The 20,068-nt window shown below is 30.2% G+C and overlaps 2 protein-coding genes across 2 annotated transcripts; one reads left to right on the top strand and one right to left on the bottom strand.

The window, feature by feature from the left end:
- Nucleotides 1-3,579: 3,579 nt before the first annotated feature.
- Nucleotides 3,580-7,304, top strand: LOC129893960 (calmodulin). Its single transcript, XM_055969417.1, has 4 exons — nt 3,580-3,783; nt 5,636-5,793; nt 6,592-6,672; nt 6,799-7,304. The coding sequence occupies exons 1-4, from the start codon at nt 3,708-3,710 to the stop codon at nt 6,931-6,933; spliced, it is 450 nt and encodes a 149-aa protein (XP_055825392.1). The 5' UTR covers nt 3,580-3,707; the 3' UTR covers nt 6,934-7,304.
- A 9,121-nt stretch (nt 7,305-16,425) lies between these two features.
- LOC129895942 (zinc-finger homeodomain protein 9-like) lies at nt 16,426-17,135 on the bottom strand. Its single transcript, XM_055971732.1, has one exon. The coding sequence runs from the start codon at nt 16,989-16,991 to the stop codon at nt 16,449-16,451; it is 543 nt and encodes a 180-aa protein (XP_055827707.1). The 5' UTR covers nt 16,992-17,135; the 3' UTR covers nt 16,426-16,448.
- Nucleotides 17,136-20,068: the final 2,933 nt, after the last annotated feature.

The following is a 20,068-nucleotide window of genomic DNA, read 5'->3' as shown; positions in this document are numbered from 1 at the left end:
CTTTGGTCATCTCTTTTGAAATTAATAAAGATCTTCTTAATTTCATTTTCAAAAATAAGTGATTCCAGCGAGAGATGTTAATTTAATTTAATTTTTTTAAAAATAAAATATATAATTTCATTTGAAGACAAAAAGTTATATATTTATTATCAGTTATAATTTGGATTGGATGATAGTTACGACTTTGATCCTAACCAAAAAAATGACATTTTCACTTCATGCCTTACTACAAAAGAAGTAAAAGTCTAAACTATATATTGATTGCTACTATATCACTTTCTACTCTCACAAGTTTGTGCGTCTGTCTATTTTAGCTTCCACATTTCTCATTTTTGCTTAAAAGTTCAAGAAAGAAACGTCAGTAATATATATTTGACTTTGATTCTAAAATAGTTGTGAAACATTGCAGATCGTTGAACTATGCAAAATAGTTAAATTTATCTCTAAACTATGTGAAAAGGTTTAAAGTTAATCTCCATTTAAAATCATCTAAGAATAAGGAAAAATTTGTTCATTTCCATGTAATTCAGGAGCAAATTTAATCTCAACTAATGACGGCAAGAACATAATTGACTCCAACTATGAACAAAGAACAAAACCTTTTTATTTCATAGAGTTCAAGGCAAATTTAACTCTTATGCTCTTTTAAAATTATTACTTATTGAAAGTATTTGATCACGCATTTTAATTGGCAATATGAAAAAGTGACACAACTCACAAATCATTAAATTGGATAGAAACTGGAGACTGGTAACCAATAAATTTTTTCAAATCACAAAAATCTTGGGTGCATCCCTTCTACATTCTAATCACTAGGGTAGATTAAAAATTTCATTAAGTATATATTAAAATTAATTTCAAAACTTAATTACTAACACATGATATGATTATTTTAGAGATTAGAAATTTAAGTTTTGTCTCCACCACTTATGAGGTAGAGAGAAACCCAAAGAGTGAACAAGAGACGAGACAAACGAGTACAAAACAAAAGTGAAAAAGAAAAAGAGAATAAGAAAAAGGAAAAGAGGGTAAGAAAAGGAAATGAATCGAAATTTCTCGGTCAAGTATATAGACAATCTCTTTAACTTGTTCTTAATTTTTAATTTGACATTTTATTTCAATCTTGTTTTATTTTAAATCTTAAATTTTTTTTTTATTTTATGTATCATTTAAATATAAAATATTATTTTTTATGATTCAATTATTTTGATAAATGATTTTTAACTATAATTTTACACTTTAAAAATCAACCGACGTGCATTATTTCGTAAAAGAAATGAAAATTGACAGACGAACATCTATTTTTTTTTTAAAAAAATAATAATATTTTTTTAGTTTCTGCTCTTTTTTACATGAAAAATAACCAATGAAAGTGCGTCAATTTTCTTTAAGACTATCGATGTTTTTTTTAAGAAAATCATTGACAACCCAATGGAGTCTATAGCGTTATTAACAATGAACAAAACCTTATCCGTTATTATACATGTAAAAATGAACAGAAACTATAAAATAGATTTTAAAAAATCGACGTTCGTTTGTCAATTTTTAACTAATTTTTTTTACGATAATTAATCGATTTTTAAAGTGTAAAGCTGCAGTTGAAAAGCATAAACAAAAATAATTAAATTATAAAAAAATTTATTTTATGTTTAAATAGTACATAAGAAATGAGGTTGAAGGAATAAAATTCCAAAACAAAAATTAAGAACAAGTTAGAAGCCAAATTTCTCTAAAGTTTGATGATTCATTTGGTGCTGCGTAATTGAATGGAAATATGAAGGAAACAAAGACTCGTATTTGTACTATGTTTCATGGGAAAAGTAGTGGGACCACCCCATGGTTCATTTTATTGAAAAGGTCCCACTAAGATTTCTTCAAATTAAATACTTATATTTTTTAACTTAAAGTCTATTTTAAATAGTTTTATAATGTTTAGAACGTGCGTGCCATTTCAATGTAATTTCCGTAAATCATATCGTAAATGTAAATAAAGTTCTCAACGTTTGAATCACAACTAATATTGTATCATAAAATACATACACAATTTTCCGTAATAATATCTTTATTTAACATCTCATTATAATAATTAAATTTTTCTCAAAATTGATTAAACAGATTGTTATCTTATAGTTCACCGTATATAATATTTTTTTTACCTATAATAACAATAATTATCTATATAATCGTACGCTCACCCCTCTATAAGACTATAACAACTTTTCTTTTAGGTTATAATATGATAAGTAATCATTTTCATAAAAATAATATCGCTAAGATCCTTAATAATAATATATCTAGAGATTTTGATCAAATATTTGATATTTTATTACGCTATTTATGTCAAAAAATATTATATAAATAATATATTATCACCATCATTAAAAAAAATTACTATTTTATATAAAGTGTGATTAAGCTTAGAATTTGACATTAAAATGTCTATTATAACAATCAAATATTATTTAAATATCAAATCATGTTATAAGTATAATAACCAGTCGCTATAGTAATCAAAAACTTTTGGAATCAACAATGCATCCTCTATAAAAATAAAAATATTGAAACTAACAATATTGTCGTAGAGAATTTGACAATACAATCAAATAAAATTTTATAAGCATGAAATAGTATGATATTCAAATTTGTTTTACGCTCCAATAAAATGACAAAGTGTGAATAAACACAAAAATTTATATCTAATGATATAACATAGGAATCTACTACGACTCATCAATTTTAATTTGACGTGATTGATGAAATTTCTTTATTCTTTATTGAAGTATGAATTACGAATGAATTTTTTTTTTGGATACCATCTTTTACTAACGCACCTTATAAGATGTGAATTTAAATTATGAGTTAGTAAATTTCAAATATGACATGATTAATTACATTTTCTTTAAAAAAAAAAGAATACTCCAATTTACTAAAAAAGAAAATCTTACCATTAAAAACTTCTCTATAATTTGACATTTTAGGTACGGAGAAGGGTCAAATATACCACTGTACTATTATAAATAATTTAAATATATCCCTCGTTATATTTTTGGACTAAATATACCCTTTTGTTATATTTTTGGTTAACATATACTCATCTCATTATACTTTGGTATAAATTTGCCCTTAATTTTAATGGAATAACACTTGAAAATATCAAAATTAAATAATTCATTTCCAATTTTAAATAACTGATTTTTTTAGGAATAAATAAATTTTTCAGGTACTAATTTGAGTTTTTTTCTTAGGAATGACAATACAAAATACATTACATAATTTTAAGTACTAATACATGAAATTTCTAAATACTAATTTGTGTATCTAAATTTAGTTAATCAAATAAAAAAAAGTTTTTAAGCATATTAATAATGTGAGAACAAAATTTAATAATTTACGCCATATTCACAAATATTTTCAATACTTCTCATTTTTAATTTTTTAGCCGGATTTTAGTGAAGTCTTCAAATTTTCAAAAACAGAAAGAGAAAAAAGTAACGCGTCCTCGAATTCAGGGCCCATTTGTGTGGAATATTTACCGTATGATATTTCCACAATATTTCGAGGAGCCCTCTTTTATCGGCGAGTCAAGATATTTTTACTCCTTTTCCCCTTCTTTAAATATCGTCTTAAGTGTATAAACCATATCAAAAGCAAAAAAACTTGCGCATAGGGTTCGAATCGCATAAATTGTTTAAAAAAACAGAGAAAAAATGGCAGAGCAGCTGACGGAGGAGCAGATCGCTGAGTTCAAGGAGGCTTTTAGTCTTTTTGACAAGGACGGCGATGGTAAAATAATTGTTTTCTGTTCACTTTTTTTGATCTTACAGTGTTGTAGTGTGTGTGTGTGTATGTTTTTTTTTTTTTGCAATTTTTTTGAGATGGAAATGTTGTTTATGCCATTGCATCTGATTTTGTGGTTTTGGAGTAGATCTAAGCTTTTTATTTGGTTGACTTACTTTTTACGCAATTTATTTAGTACTTAAATGTTCAAGAGATCAATACTGAAAACCTAAATTACACCGTTTAGTTCTTTGATTTTGCTGTTCTGATAAAATTGAGGGATGAAAAAAAGTAGAAGAACAGAGAATGCTTGTAAGACTAAAGACTAGGTATGTAGGATCAGTGGTTGAAGAAGTTGTAAGACTAGAGGTAATCATCTCCATCTTGCAATTTCGTTCATCTGCTCATAGGAAATATCGAATACTTTTTGGGAGGACGAGCCAATTTGTTTTAATTTTTTTTTGTCGAGTTGTCATTAACGGAACTAACTTTTATTTTTTACTGAAGGTATGGTACTGTGATGACGGAAGTGCCTAATGTGATGCATATGAAAATTTTGTCTCACATTTGGCAATATCTATCACACTTAAACTCTATTTAATTTGAAGTTTGCGTGATGGCATTCAGTTGATTGTTGATTGCATCTTGAATTTATGGATGTCCGTTTTTACTTGGCACAATTTATTGAAGTGCCTAGTTATTAAGCCATTTTAAAATATTATCCGTGTTGGTTACCATTATATCCTTATGAGGAGAGAATAGTTGTGAAATTTTCAGCTGAGAGCCAAGAATTCCTAAAAGAAGTCACCCAGAAAGAGAAATGAGGTTAATAGAGAGAAGGGATTTTCTTTTAAGAGTGATTGACCTTCTCTGTTCTGCCAGTGATTTTCTGTAGCCACTAAACCAACAGCCCTTGTTCATGAAATACTCAAAAGTAGAAAATGAATCCATATATCTTAGTGATGATGATAATAATGTCACTCTTTGGTTAATAAAATGGGGCATTGAAGACTATTCAACTTGTATCTTGGCCTGGCAAATCCCAGAATGGCCTGCAATTGAAGCTCTCTCTTTTGCATGCAACTGGTGATTTTGCAACCATGGCGTGGTTGCATTCTCTTTTTATTGAGCCGAGGGTAGGGGCGGAGCTAGTAAGGGCCTAGGGGGTTCATCCGAACCTATTTGACGGGAAATTACATTGTTTATACATGGTTAAAATTATCTTAAAGTATATATAGTAGAAAATCTTGGCTCCACCACTAGCCGAGGGTCTATCGGAAACCACCTCTCTACCCCAACAAAGTAAGGTCTGCGACACCCCACCCTCTCCAGACTCCAATTGTTGAATTACATTGGGTTGTTGTTGATAGCTGACTAGGTTCTGCTTAAATCCTAATTTTTGGTATTTGGAGTTGTTTCAAATTGACCCAAGGCTCTATTGGAATCAGCCTCTCTAACCCACAAAGGTAGGAGTAAGGTCTGCCTAGATCCTACCCTCTCCCGACCTCACTTGTGAGATTACACCGGGTATGTTGTTGTTGGAGTTGTTTCAAATCCATAAAAGGTGAAAGCTAATGTGATCTGTTATGACTGGATAGAGTGTTCTTCTTCATTACTTCCCTGTTTTTTTTCTTATTTTATATACAAAAAGGAGTTGCTTCTGGGAGGAAGCTTTTTGATATGTCACCCTTGCATTGTGTTTTCACTTTTAGTTTCTCAATGTAATTGCATCTGGTTGCTCCTAAAAGTCCCTTTGGAGATTCTTCATTTTATATTCTCCCAGAGAGTACTCTCTATTGTTACTATTCAATGAGCAGAATCAAAAGTTCTAGTTGTGATCTGACATTTGCTTCTATAGGCTGTATTACTACCAAGGAGTTGGGAACAGTGATGAGATCACTTGGTCAGAATCCCACTGAAGCTGAACTACAGGATATGATCAGTGAAGTTGATGCTGATCAGAATGGAACCATTGATTTTCCAGAGTTCTTAAATCTGATGGCACGTAAGATGAAGGTATAGGACTGGACTACTAGCTATTTTAATGTTATATTAGTCTTTCTTATTTGGCCTTATTGAGATATTTGAAATGTTGTTTCACTTCTGGTTTCCTCAACCATTATTTAGATGCCTCCTCCTTGAAAATTGATTTCAAGGACAATTTTGACTTATTTGACTAGGGTGGACGGCAACTTTCCTGTCGTGATCCAAATTCTTTTCTGTCTCTTTAAGTTGTGATTGGCTCATGATGCATATAACAATTCCGTGTTCATATTTTAGTCCATGTTTCTGTGATTATGGACTGTCGTGTTGTGATCCAACTTCATATGTTTGTAATTGTCAGATATCAACTCGATAACTTGTCGTATTTCAACTTTGAAATATTGTGGATGACTTTTGTGTCAAGTGATCTTTGGATCAGATATTGAGTATATAATGGTCTGGATAGTTCCTAGATTCTTTCAAACCGTTCATGAAAAACCCTGCTCTAAGTTCTGCATGCACTGATGAGACTAATCTTTCTTATAGGAAAAGTTGTTTACATGCAGAGGACTGTAAACATCTAAGTTACATAATGAGATAATATAATTGTCAAGGGATCAATGATTTGTTTATTCTTCCTTTTGTTCTTTTAGCATTGTGTTATTGCCCTTTGGATCTTATATAATCATGCCAAGTAGGACAGAAATATGCTTTCTTCATTGCTTGTCAAATATTATTAATTGTCAAATCTAGTAGTGTAATGCTTAAATAAACTTGGGATTTTTTTTACATGATTTAAAAATGTACATGATTTGGACTATTCTTGTGAAGGACACTGATTCTGAGGAGGAACTTAAAGAAGCATTCAAGGTTTTTGATAAAGATCAGAATGGCTTTATTTCTGCAGCTGAGGTACTTTTCTTATTTTTGCAAGTAATTATGTGGGAAATGTTATTGAACATGCTAGTAGTTTTTTTGAGAGTCAGTATTATGGACTGCCAATTGCTGCATCTTATGTGTCTACATTTTACATTTCAGCTTCGTCATGTAATGACAAACCTTGGAGAGAAGCTGACTGATGAAGAGGTGGATGAGATGATCCGAGAGGCAGATATTGATGGCGATGGGCAAGTTAATTATGAGGAGTTTGTCCGTATGATGCTTGCCAAGTGATGGCTTAAGATTCTCTTAGCCACTGTGTGTTTTGTGATGGCCGCTCAGTTACTACTACTTGCTGGCAGTTAATATTCTGTTCTGTTAAACGAATGTGTCGTATGCATTTACTAGCATCTAGACTCCTTTCAGTTTTATGTTAACTTATGGACTACAGGTGTATACTGTTATAGTCCCTTGCCATCCAGAGGGTAAAAGAAAAGGAGAAATTAGATAGTTCATTGGTAATATCTTATTAGTTGCCTTGGTTTCTTTCCAGGCTACAGTGTGTATGTGTTTCACTCTGTGTCTAACTGTTTCATATGTTATGTTTCTGGTTTTCGCTGCACTGATTAATGGGAAGGTCAACTGCAAGGTGATTATTTCCTAAAGCTTCGATTGGTAGATGTTGGATGCCTTCGTTATATATAGTTATAACCTTGGCAGTGAGGTGATTTTTTTTCTCTTGTCACGTGAACTCCATGTTTATGAATTATGTGGATGTTGTTATCTTATTTAAGTAGTTGCTGCTCTTAAGAATAGAACCGTGTCATTATAGATACTACAATGTTGAGCCATCTCATTTGTTGAAATTGCTGGGATGAGGAAAAATGGAAGGCACACTGAATTTTATGTTAAAAGTGAATTATGAAAGGACAGGAATATATGGGGCACAAATAAGAGGATAAAGATTGCAGAGGAGCTCCCCCTCTTGATACTCCAATTGTTTAGTATATATATGCTTGTTTAAGCAAAATCTGGTGTAAAGAATATTGACTTGCTATTACGACTTCATTATCTGTTTTACAATCAATCTGGTATGAAAAATTGGCATAGCATAACAACCTTTAGACTAAATTGGCATTAAATAGCCCTCTTTTATTTTTTTTGGAATTAAAATGCTTTTAAATATTTATTTTGGCATGATATTTTCTCTTTAAATTTGAGAAACGGTTTTCCTTTTTTCACTTTCTTAAATCTATCATGCGTAGTTCAATTTTTTTCTTTCCTAGTTTCTCTTCTATTCCTAAATTTGCTTTGTGTTTTCATTTCTAATATTACAATTTATTTTCTGCACAATTCCTGAATCTGTTCTATTTATGCATATCTAATATAACAATTTGGATATTCATTGTTATCTACTTAACTTTCTCTTTCATACGTAATTTTGCAACTTCTCGTACCCATTAAATTAGGAATTTCGTTATTTGTGGGATTAGGATTTTCAATTCTTTTTGGGTGGAAATTTAGGTTCTAGCTTTTTTGTGCCTGATTTTTCTCATCTACATTTGAATTCACTCAATGTATGATGATGCCAAACCGTTATTTTCTCATTGCGGATAACATGTATTTACTCCACATTCTAAAAACTTGCATCGTCATTGTCAAAAAAACTAGGGGTCCTTGATTTGTGGAATTGAAAGTTTGTACAAACAAAATTGATAACTATACACATGATTATTCTTGTATTTGTGCAAAAATCAATCAACTCAATGTATTCAAACTCTAAGTGAATATATACATGAATATGTATACATATTTTAGTGTATACATGTATACATAGATACTGCAGATGATACCATAAATTTAAATGTATACAAATAATAATTTAATGAATACTTAATATATTTTGTATACACAATTGACAATGTATACATGATTGTTTATACATTCGTATAAAAATCAATCAATTCCATATCCAGTCACATTTTAATGAATATTTGAATATGCATATACTGCTAATTTATACAATTAATAATCAAATGAGTACTCAATACTTTACCTATACACAATCGACAATTATACAATAGAAAAAAAATTGATTCATTATCTAACAAAATTGAATTTAATTAAATGAATCTGTTGAAATCAATATTTGTTGTAATAATCACCCTTTCCATGGAATAATCGACAAAATTATTTTACTCTCACATTCTTCACTATGATAAATCAAAACAATCAAATATGTCATTTATATCTTGATATTGTTGTGAACTGCATTGATATTTTTTCAAAATACGCTGATATTAAAATGGAAAAATTACTAGGAAAAATATTTTTTAATAAATAATTGCTAATTTTAATGATATTTTTTATTCATTATCATTTATATCAATATATAGCAATATTATGATATATCTATCATGCATTAAAAGTAAATTATGCATGCAATATAAATATATTATAAGTGTTTTAAAATATATTATACTTGTTTGGTAAGATATTGACACAATGTATTATAAGTATATTAAAGTATGTGATAAATATATTATCTATGAATAAAACTTGTATTATATGAATTTTATAAATTATTTTCGCTAATATGTATTATAAGCGTTCAGTGAAAAAATATTATTGATATAAATGATAAATATTTTCTTAATGTAGTATATTTATGTAAATTTTCCTAATAAAATTGAGTTTGAGAATTTTAAGGAAATTGAAAAAGTTAACTTTTGTTATGAAAGTGGATGTCCACTTTGTGGACGTCCCTTTCCCCTTTTACTTTTTCTTTTTTTCTCCTCATTTTCTTTCTCCTTTTTACTCCAACAAATTTTGTCCCCTCCCCCAACTTGTATACTTCTTTTATTCGCAGTGGCTATAAATAGCCACTGCAGTTACACAACAACATAATAGAATTCTGAAAACTCTCTCTCTTTCTCTTATTATCTCTCTTTCTTATTAATTTGTTAGATTAGTTTATTTTATAACACGTTATCATCACGAGCCTCCATCACTTTGAGCTATTTTAAGAAGATAACAAGAGGGTAATAATTTTATTTTCTTAATATGTCGAATATCTCTAAATTTGAATTTGTTGCTCTTGATGTATCTGGAAAATGCTACTCATCATGGGCACTAGATGCTGAAATACACCTAGAATCGATGGGTCTGACAGACACCATCAAAGATGACAATACGACATATAGTCAAGACCGTGCCAAAGCTATGATATTTCTCTGCCACCATCTTAATGAGGGTTTAAAATTACAGTACCGCACATTAAAAGACCCCCTTAAATTGTAAAATTACAGTACTTCACATTAAAAGACCCCCTTAAACTGTGGAAGAATCTAAAAGAAAGATATGACCACCTAAAGTTGGTCATCTTTTCACAGGCACGTCATGATTGGCTCAATGTGAGATTAATGAATTTCAAAAATATAACTGAATATAATTCTGCTTTGTTTAGAATTATAGCTCAGTTAAATTTAAGCGGAGAAGAAATCACTGAGCAAGACAAACTTGAAAAACATATTTAAATTTTTTCCACCGCGAATATGCTCCTGCAGCAACAAAATCGCGAAAAGGGTTTTAAAAAATATTTTAAATTACTTTCTGACATTCTTATTGTTGAACGCTATAATAAACTGTTAATAAAAAATCATGATAGTCGACATGTTGGTTTTTTGCCACTTCCTGAAGTGAATAAGTTAAACTATAACCAACGAGAAAGAGATCATGGCCCCAGTCGTGGTCGTGGTCGAAGAAGAAATTATAATCATGATATTCGGCTAGCACTGAAAAATGATCAGCAATATAAAAAAAAAAGTGAAAAGCCAGAAGCTATACCAAAGAAAATTTCAGTATATCATATATATGGAGGTATGGGGCACTGATCACGAACCTATCGATCATCAAAACGTCTTGTTCAGCTATATCAAGCATCCTTGAAGAGGGCATAAAATAATCTAAAAATAAATTTTATCTCTGAAGATAATATTGAGCCTATGCATCTAAATGTAGCTGATTTCATTAATTTTTCAGAATAAAATATGAATATTGATAGGCCTAATAATATTTAAATAATTTTTTTTTATTTGTCTATACTAAATAATATGTTTGTATTTTTCTAATCCATGTAAATAAATAAAATTTATTTAATGAGTGATGTTTTAATTATAATATTTACTTTATTTCCTTTTGAAGGAAAAAATGGATATGCCTCAAATTTTGTTTGGATCAATGATCAATCACGAGGATATTTGTGTAATTGATAGTAGAACAACTAATGCAATTTTTAAAGACGAGAAATATTTTTCCAACTTGCTTAGAAGAAAAGAAAATGTTACTACAATTTCTGGTAATTCGAAAATAATTGAAGGCTCCGGAAGACCTACTATATTTTTGCCTAAAGGGACAAAGATAGTTATAGAAGATGCACTATTCTCTTCTAAATCTCCAAGAAACTTATTAAGTTTTAAAGATATTCGCAAAAATGGATATCATGTTGAGACACTATATGAAATGAATATTGAATACCTTGGTATAACCAAGAGTATCTTAGGCCAGAAATATATATTGGAAAAATTATCAACTTTGTCTTCTAGCCTATATTATCTTTCTGAATGTGATAGCTGAGAACTGTGATTCTTCGCTCGATCAATTCTTTCCATCACGCTCTTTTGCAAAAATAGTGCAATTGAAGCACATTTGATCATAAACCAGAAGTTTACTGATCTAAATACATTTGTGTTATAGCATGATCGAATAGGTCATCTTGGATCAATAATGATGAGATGAATTTTTGAAAATTCAACTAGACATCCGTTAAAGAGCCTGAAGATTCTTACAAATGATGAATTTTCATGTGCTGCTTGTTATCAAGATAAATTAATTGCCAGATCATCAATTCTGAAGGTTGGCATTGAATCTCCTGGCTTTTTAGAGTGTATACACGATGATATATGTGAACCTATTTATCCACTTAGTAGATTGTTTAGATATTTTATGATCATAATAGATGCATCATCAAGATGGTCTCATGTGTGCCTGTTATCATCTCGCAACCTGACGTTTACGAAGTTGTTAGCACAAATAATAAGATTAAAAGTGCAATTCTTAGATTATCCAATTAAGGCTATTCGCCTTGATAATGCTGGAGAATTTACATCCTAAGTTTTTGATGATTATTGCTTATCAATTGGGATAAAAATTGAACATCATGTTGCTCATGTTCATACTCAAAATGGCCTTAAAGAGTCATTTATTAAGTGCCTACAATTGATAGCACGACCTCTACTAATAAAAACAAAATTATCGATTACTGTTTGGGGTCATCCTATCTGACATACAACAGCACTTATTCGTCCCTGACCGACAAGTTATAGTACACTCTCAGTCACAATTAGTATTTGGTCATGAGTCAAATATAGCCAATCTACAAATTTTTAGTTGTGCGGTATACGTGCCTGTAGCACCCCCACAACGTACAAAGATGGACCTTCAACGAAGGTTGGACATATATGTTAAGTTTGACTCACCCTCCATAATTTGATACCTTGAACTATTGACAAGAGACTTATTTACTGCTCGATTTGCAGATTATCGGTTTGATGAAATAACTCTTTCGCAATTAGGGGGAGAGAAAAAAGAATCTGAAAGAGAAATTTCATGGAAAGTTTCATCACTATCTCATTTTGATCCACGTATACGCACATGTGAGAAGGAGGTACAGAAGATCATCCACTTACAGAAAATAGGAAATCATATGGCAAATGCATTTACTGATTCAAAACGGATAACTAACTCATATATTCTTGTAGTGAATGTTTCTATCCGAATTGATGTCCTAAAAGGATAATCTACTAGTACCATAGCTTCTGAATCCCAAACTCACCTGAAGCGTGGTAGACCATTGGGTTCAAAGGATAAAAATCCTAGAAAGAGAAGGGTAAGAAATAATAAAGATGATACTACAAAAGAACTTCCTGAAGAAGGTCAATATTTGAGTAGTCCAGATATTCCTGAAGAAATCAGTGAATCCGAGACTCAAGTGAATGAGGAACTTTCAATAAGTTCTACCGGTGATGAGATAAATTTAGATAAATCAAAAATTACAGTGGATAATATTTTTGCATACAATGTTGCACTTAACCTCATGCAAGATAATGAAAGTCTCGAGCCTTAATCCTTCAAAGAATATCGACGTAGATGTGATTGGCTAGAATGGCAATAGGCAAATCAATCAGAATTAGACTCACTTGCTAAACATGAGATTTTTGGACCAGTAGTCCAAACCCCTGAAGGTGTAAAACTACTTGGTTATAAATGGGTTTTTGTACGAAAATAAAATGAGAGGAATAAAATTTTAAGATACAAGGCACGCCTTGTTGCACTAGGATTTTCTCAAAGACCCGGGGTAAACTATGAAGAAACATATTCAACTGTTATGGATAGAATAATTTTTCGATATCTCATCAGTCTAGCTGTACATAAAATTTTTTAAATACATCTAATGGATGTAATTACAACTTACCTTTATGGTTCACTTGATAGTGAAATTTATATAAAAATCTCAGAAGGATTAAAATTGCCTAAAGCATGTACTAAGTCTCGGGAGATGTACTCAATCAAATTGCAAAGATTATTATATGGTCTGAAATAATCAGAGCGTATGTGGTATAATCGCCTTAGTGAGTACTTTATAAATGAAGGTTATATAAATGATGTCATTTTTCCATATGTTTTTATTAAGAAAACGGAATCAGAGTTTGTTATACTCGTCGTTTATGTTAATATCATAAATCTCATTGGAACCTCTGAAGAGGTCCAAAAGGCGATTGAATATCTAAAGAAAGAATTCGAGATGAAAGATCTTGGAAAGACAAAACTTTGTCTAGGTTTGCAAATTGAACATTTAACAAAGGGGTCTTTATCCACCAATCTTCCTACACCGAGAAAATCTTATAGCAATTTTATATGGACAAATCACATCCATTAAGTACTCCAATGGTTGTTCGATCACTTGAAGTGGATAAAGATTCATTTCGTCCTCCAGAAGAGAATGAAGAACTTCTTAGTCTTGAAGTATCATATCTCAGTGTTATTGGTGCACTTATGTTTCTTGCTAACGCAACCAAACCTGATATAACATTTTCTGTTAATTTACTGGCAAGGTATAGTTCATTCCCAGCGCAAAGACATTAGAACGGTATCAAACATATTTTGTGATATCTAAAGGATACCATTGATATGGGTTTGTTTTATACTAACAAAAGTTGTGCAAACCTTATTGATTATGTAGATGTAGGTTATTTATCAGACCCACATAAAGTTCAATTTCAGACAGACTATCTATTTACACACGAAGGAACTGCTATATCATGACGATCTACAAAACAATTTATTGTTGCTACTTCTTTAAATCATGCTAAAATAATAGCAATGCATGAAGCAAGTAGAGAATGTGTGTGGTTGAGATTGATGACACAGTTCATTAAAAAAAGAAGCGGCTTGAAAAATTATTCTTCACACATGATCTACAGAAGAATGGTAATATTGATGTACAACAAGTTCGTTCAAGTGATAATCTTGCAGATTTATTCACAAATGCATTACCAATATCAACTTTTGAGAAGCTAAGGTATAAGGTTGGAATGCGCCGTCTCCAAAATATCAAATGAAGTTTTCATTATGGGGAGTAAAATATGCGCTGTACTATTTTTTTCTTGACTAAGGTTTTGTTCCATTGAGTTTTCCTGGTAAGGTTTTTAATGACGCAACACTCACGGCGTATTACCAGATGTGTGTAATCTTTTTCCTTCACTAGGTTTTTTTCCACTGGATTTTTCCCAGTATGGTTTTAATGAGACACAAGATCTATGGGTGTTCAGGATAACTATATATATTGTTTCTTCTAAAAAATTTAATGAGGCACAGTACACGTGAATATCCAAGAGGGAGTGTTATGAAAGTGGATGTCCACTTTGTGCTCGTCCCTTTCCCCTTTTACTTTATCTTTTTTTCTCCTCATTTTCTTTCTCCCTTTTCCTCCACCAAATTATGTCCCCTCCCCAACTTGTATACTCCTTTTTTTGCTCTATTAATGCTAAATAAAATTGGGCTATAAATTGCCAATAGTTTGTAACAGTTGCCCTGTTTTGTCAATTCCTGACGAGGCAGAGTATTGAAGAGTTGGGCTACAAGGTACAATGGTCCAATTTCTATGAAAATAAACAGACAATTATGTGTGGAATTAATACACAAATAAGTATTAAAAATGTCTGTAAGAAAGGATTACAAAGTTGTAAACTCCATACAAAGGTCCATTGATAACTACTGAAAACTTCATAAACTTTGGATTAAAAAACTGAGTTTTGCGAAATTGTTATTTATTTGGATTGGTATTGTTATAAAAGATTGAGAATACTCTTTGTTGAATATACACTATTTATGTATCATCATGAGGTATTTATACTTTTCAAAAACAATTACTAATAAGAATAAAATGAAAAGGAGATAATTAATGTACTTTTGAACTTCTAAAATAACAAATAATTTGAGATAATTATTTTTTTAAAATTATAATAAATAATTCGAGCTAGAGAGACTACTATAGTAATATTTAATTTGTGAATATACCCAAAGAGCAGATAAGTTCAATGCAAGTTTAATATATGGGTGGACCCAAGAGACAGTTTCTCCATACATAGAGCATTAAAGCCAAAGGGATAAGAAGCCTCAGAAATTCTCCTACCCACTGATGTAATAATGTAGATCTAAAACAGCGTACCTACAGTGTAACAAATAAAGAATTTTGCTGACATTTATTTTGTTACTATTCAAAATTTTAAAAAAATTGGTACCTTTTTTGTCTAAAAACTTGGCCAAACGTCTCAACTATCTAAAACAGTAAGCCCTCATTTTAAAGATAAGCATCTTCGGCTTCCAAAAAGGTTGGTCAAATAAGATATAATTAGACTCCTTACCTGCCTAACATAATTCATTGATTCTTAGCTAGCAGTTGATTTCAAATTTCTAAATATTCTTGATAAATTATTTTTGGGTGAAGTTTCACCATATGTTTGGCTACAAGTTTTTTTAAGAATATGTGATTGTTTCAAAAATATTATTTTATATTCATAAATTCTAAAAAGTATTAAAAATACTCATAAGTTTGTATTATCATTTTGTGATGAATATGTTCTGTCAAAATAAAAAAAACCTTATAACATAATTGATAATAATCAACAACAATAAAGTAATAATATGTGAAAGAACAATAAATTAATCGCATTAAAAAGAAATTGTTCTTTTTTTCTCAATTTTGCTACTCAAACTATTCTTTTTGGAAGGAGGTGATAGAGATGTTATTTAACAGCGTTGGTTGGTCACGTTAATGGAGTAAGTTGATAGATAAATATTAGTTGAAATTAATAAATGATGGGTATTTTTATAAAATATGAAAGTTTGAGATAATTTTTAAATTTTTAAAACTTCTCAAGCTCCCAAGTTTTAATTTTTTCTAGAACTTGAAAACTTTGGATGCTTGTCAAATATATTTGCCAAGTAATAGCAAATTATATGACCTAACAACAGTTCTCAAGTTTTTTTTCAAATTTTTTTCAAAAATTATTTGGGTCAAACAACACCTTATTGAAAAAAGAACAAGGTAAAAAAAATGTCTCAACTGCTGCAATTAATACAAGATGGGATAATATTAGGGGATTTAATTAACCAAAAGTGAAACAATAAGAAGGGATTAATAACTTAACTATAGTACTCCTTGAGAAGTAAAAATTAAATTAGACCTTTTATTGAGTAAGAGAAGATGCATTATTACCAGTAATAGTACTGGATACAGAGGAAGAATTATTCTTATGATTATGCATCCATACTTTAAACACTTTTCTACTTACCCCTATCTCTCTGCAAAATCTGTCAGTCTCGTTTTCCTCATCTTTCCTTTGTAACGTCCACCCCAATTTCTCCGCAAATGCCAGCATTTTCTCCTTCTGATCTGTTGTAAACTTCGTCCTAAACCTCTTCTTCCCGCTCCTCTCTGAAACCGCAGGCGACTCTTCAGTAGTGGCCAGGCGATAATCAGCCGCGATGATTTCTTTATCATCGCGGCTAATGTTGTTGTTGTTGCTGTAACTAGCACCACAAGTGAACTTGCGGTGGAAGTTACGGTGACAGCCGCAGGCAGCGCAGTTTAAGTTGCTGCTGCCTCCGGGGGAAGTGTTGTTGTCATCAAGTGTGAATTCTCCACAGCCATCAGTGGCATAACTACCCAGGCTGGCTGCATGGTTCCTTAAGCACTCTCTGTAAATGTCATTTGATTTGTCTCCTTGCATTCTCTCTCTCTTTCTTCCCTGTTTTGCCTCTCTACTACTCTTACAACATATGTGATGACCATATATGTATGTACATTGTAGTCGGAGTCAGAGATTTTAATTTTATGAGTTCTGAATTTTAGAACAATAATTTCAAGTACCGCTAATAATTGGGTTTGATGATTGAAGGAGTTTAAATTATGTGCACTGTCAAATGTATAGAGAATTTTTACTATCAAAGTAAATTGAAAAAAATACTTTTTAGTTAGTATTTGCCCCAAAAAAGAGAATATTTTTTCTTTTTGAAATTTTATATATACCAAATGGGGAAATTATTTATGTCATTATAAACAAGACTTATTAATTGCTATAAAAGTATATCAACTCTTACTAGTACTAGCTAGATAGGAGTATCACTTACTTCGACTAACATAAATGAAACTATATATTTTTAGTTTTTAAATGCTCAATAATATCACTAAAACACATTTCTAATCAGGAAGTCAGAAATTTCATTAAGGATATTCAAAATTCAATATATGCATATGATAAATAATTTTTAACTTATATATATCTTATAATTTTCTATATACATATTATAATTTTTGACGAAGGATGTTCGACTCAGTATATGCCACTGTTTCTAATGTCATGATATCTTATCTTCTGTTACATTACATATCATATATCGAAATTCAAATACTATCATAACCAAACTGCCTCAATTATGTTACTTATCTTCTTCTTTAATGTTTTCTCCATCAATTCTTCCATCGTAGTTTATATTATCACTTTAAAAGAAGAAGAAAACAGTATGTCTGTATGAAAAAGTATAGTCGATAAAACGTATATGTTCAAAATTTCTCTATACCCTACCTATAGTAAAATTGTATATTGCTTTTCAATATATTTATTTACATAGAAGGACCGCACATATTTTATAGTGCCTGAGATTCATGATTGCTTGTTGGTAGGATGAAAAAATGATTAGAATTTACGGTTGTTCGTTTGACCCAATTTATTTACATGAGTTATATATTTTATCATTTGAAAAGTGCGTCAAACTGAATCAATTCATATTATTTATTATAAAATATAAATAATTTATGGAGATCCACTAACTATATACTCCAGATTTGGCCATTTTTGTAATGTTAGTAATCTGTGAGTAATTATTTCTTCTGCACCAATGTTTCCCTTTTTCTTGATTGATAAAACTAAGATTTAGTTTGTAATTTTTTTATATATTTTAAATAAATTTATGTATTCCGTTTTCCTAGTTAAACCTGATTAAAAGAAGTATTAACATATGAGATTTTGATTTATTTGAAAACATGTTTTTTCATAGGTGCTAAAAATAATTATTCCCTATAAGAATCTCGACGAAAAAGTACCTCAAATAAATAAAAAGAAATTTAAGAACCATAATTGATCGGAAGAAACTAAAGGGGAGAAAAAATATCAAAGGAAAGAAGCTCATATCTTAATTAAAAAAGCAATGAATTTTCTAAATATCAACATTATTGTTATTTAGTATTTTTTTATCCATATTATATATGAGTGAATTAAATATTTTATCCGTTTTTATCTAAATTAACCAGTTCATTTGTCAACCCTACTTGTTGGCAACAGTATTTAGTTAGTGACCTCATAAAATATTGGAAGTCCTAAAAGAAAAACGAAACTATAATTCTAATTTTCGGATTATTCTCATCAAGGGTATTTTCTTCTCTTATTCCTTTAGTTACAACTTACAAAAATAATGTATAATAATCACTCGATCAAATGTGAAATTTCTTTATTTCATGTTTGGTTGAATTTTCTTAATTTCGCTATAAGTAATTTCAAAATTGTATATATTGTAATTGTAATTTTATTTTTTAAACCACATTTTATGTGAGACAACAATTTCAGAATGAAATACGAATTACATATCGCCCTTTTTCAAATTCTTCTCCCAAAATCCTTTTAAGAAAATTAAGATGAGACAAAACACATGTTTTATATTATATTCATATCTCATTTTGTGTACAACTAAAATAAAATAAACATCTAGTGCTATTAAAAAAACATTCATCTATTAAATAAACTCGTCACTATTTAATACATGTATTGACATTATAATCTTAGTATAACTTGCCATCAATTAGTCCAACAAGAAGAATAGAATAAATTCCTAAAATCGTCAAAATATAGCTAGGGGAGATTGAATATGATGAGTAGTAGGGCTCATTTTTGAAGAGACAAGAGTAGTTATATGACCTGTAAAACATTTTTATGTTTAATGTAAGATATATATATTTCTTGTGCAGTAGAGAAGAGGGACAAGTCGACAATTGACAGCCAACAAAACCATTTTACTTGTGCAGGAACCAACGTGACTATACGTAAACAAAATCTTCACAATATCAGTTTGTTTAATAATTACAAATAAATGATACATACTCCCTGCATATTAATTTATTTGTTTGATATTGATTTGAACGAATTTTTAAAAAATAATTAAATTAAATACTATAATTTTAAATTAAAGATATATAGAATGCATCAAAATATCATTTAGTTTTGTGATTTTAAACATCTCAGATAAGAAATAGAAATTAAAAAATTGCAAAAATAAAAAATAAAAGATTGAAACAGACTTAAAAAATAAAACAATACAAGGGGCAGCCCGGTGCACTAAGCTCTCGCTATGCGCAGGATCCGGAGAAAGGCCCGACCACAATGATCTATTATACACAGTCTTACCCTGTATTTTTGCTGAAGGTTGTTTCCTTCGAGGCATGAATCAGTTCTTGTATGGTGTGACCTAATTATCTTCAAAACATTGAGGACTATTTTGCTTAAATTTGAAGTGCTAGAGGAGTTTAATAGGTCTAAGTCTTAGTTGATGTATTATCCAAGCGAAATATATGAGTAATTTTAAGTGACAATTGATGACTTAAGCTAAACATTAACGACTACATAAACCCATTAAAATTCATGGATCAACAATGAATCTTTAGTACGTAATTATTAAACTGATTAATTATATAGAAATTTAAATTTGTAGCATTTCGTCATGATTAGCCACTTAATTTCTAAATTAAGGGTGCCTT

The sequence above is a fragment of the Solanum dulcamara genome, chromosome 7, assembly GCF_947179165.1.
Source record: "Solanum dulcamara chromosome 7, daSolDulc1.2, whole genome shotgun sequence".
NCBI classification, from domain to species: domain Eukaryota; kingdom Viridiplantae; phylum Streptophyta; class Magnoliopsida; order Solanales; family Solanaceae; genus Solanum; species Solanum dulcamara.
The sequence above is the reverse complement of the archived record's forward strand: the minus strand, read 5'-3'. Positions and strand labels throughout refer to the sequence as shown.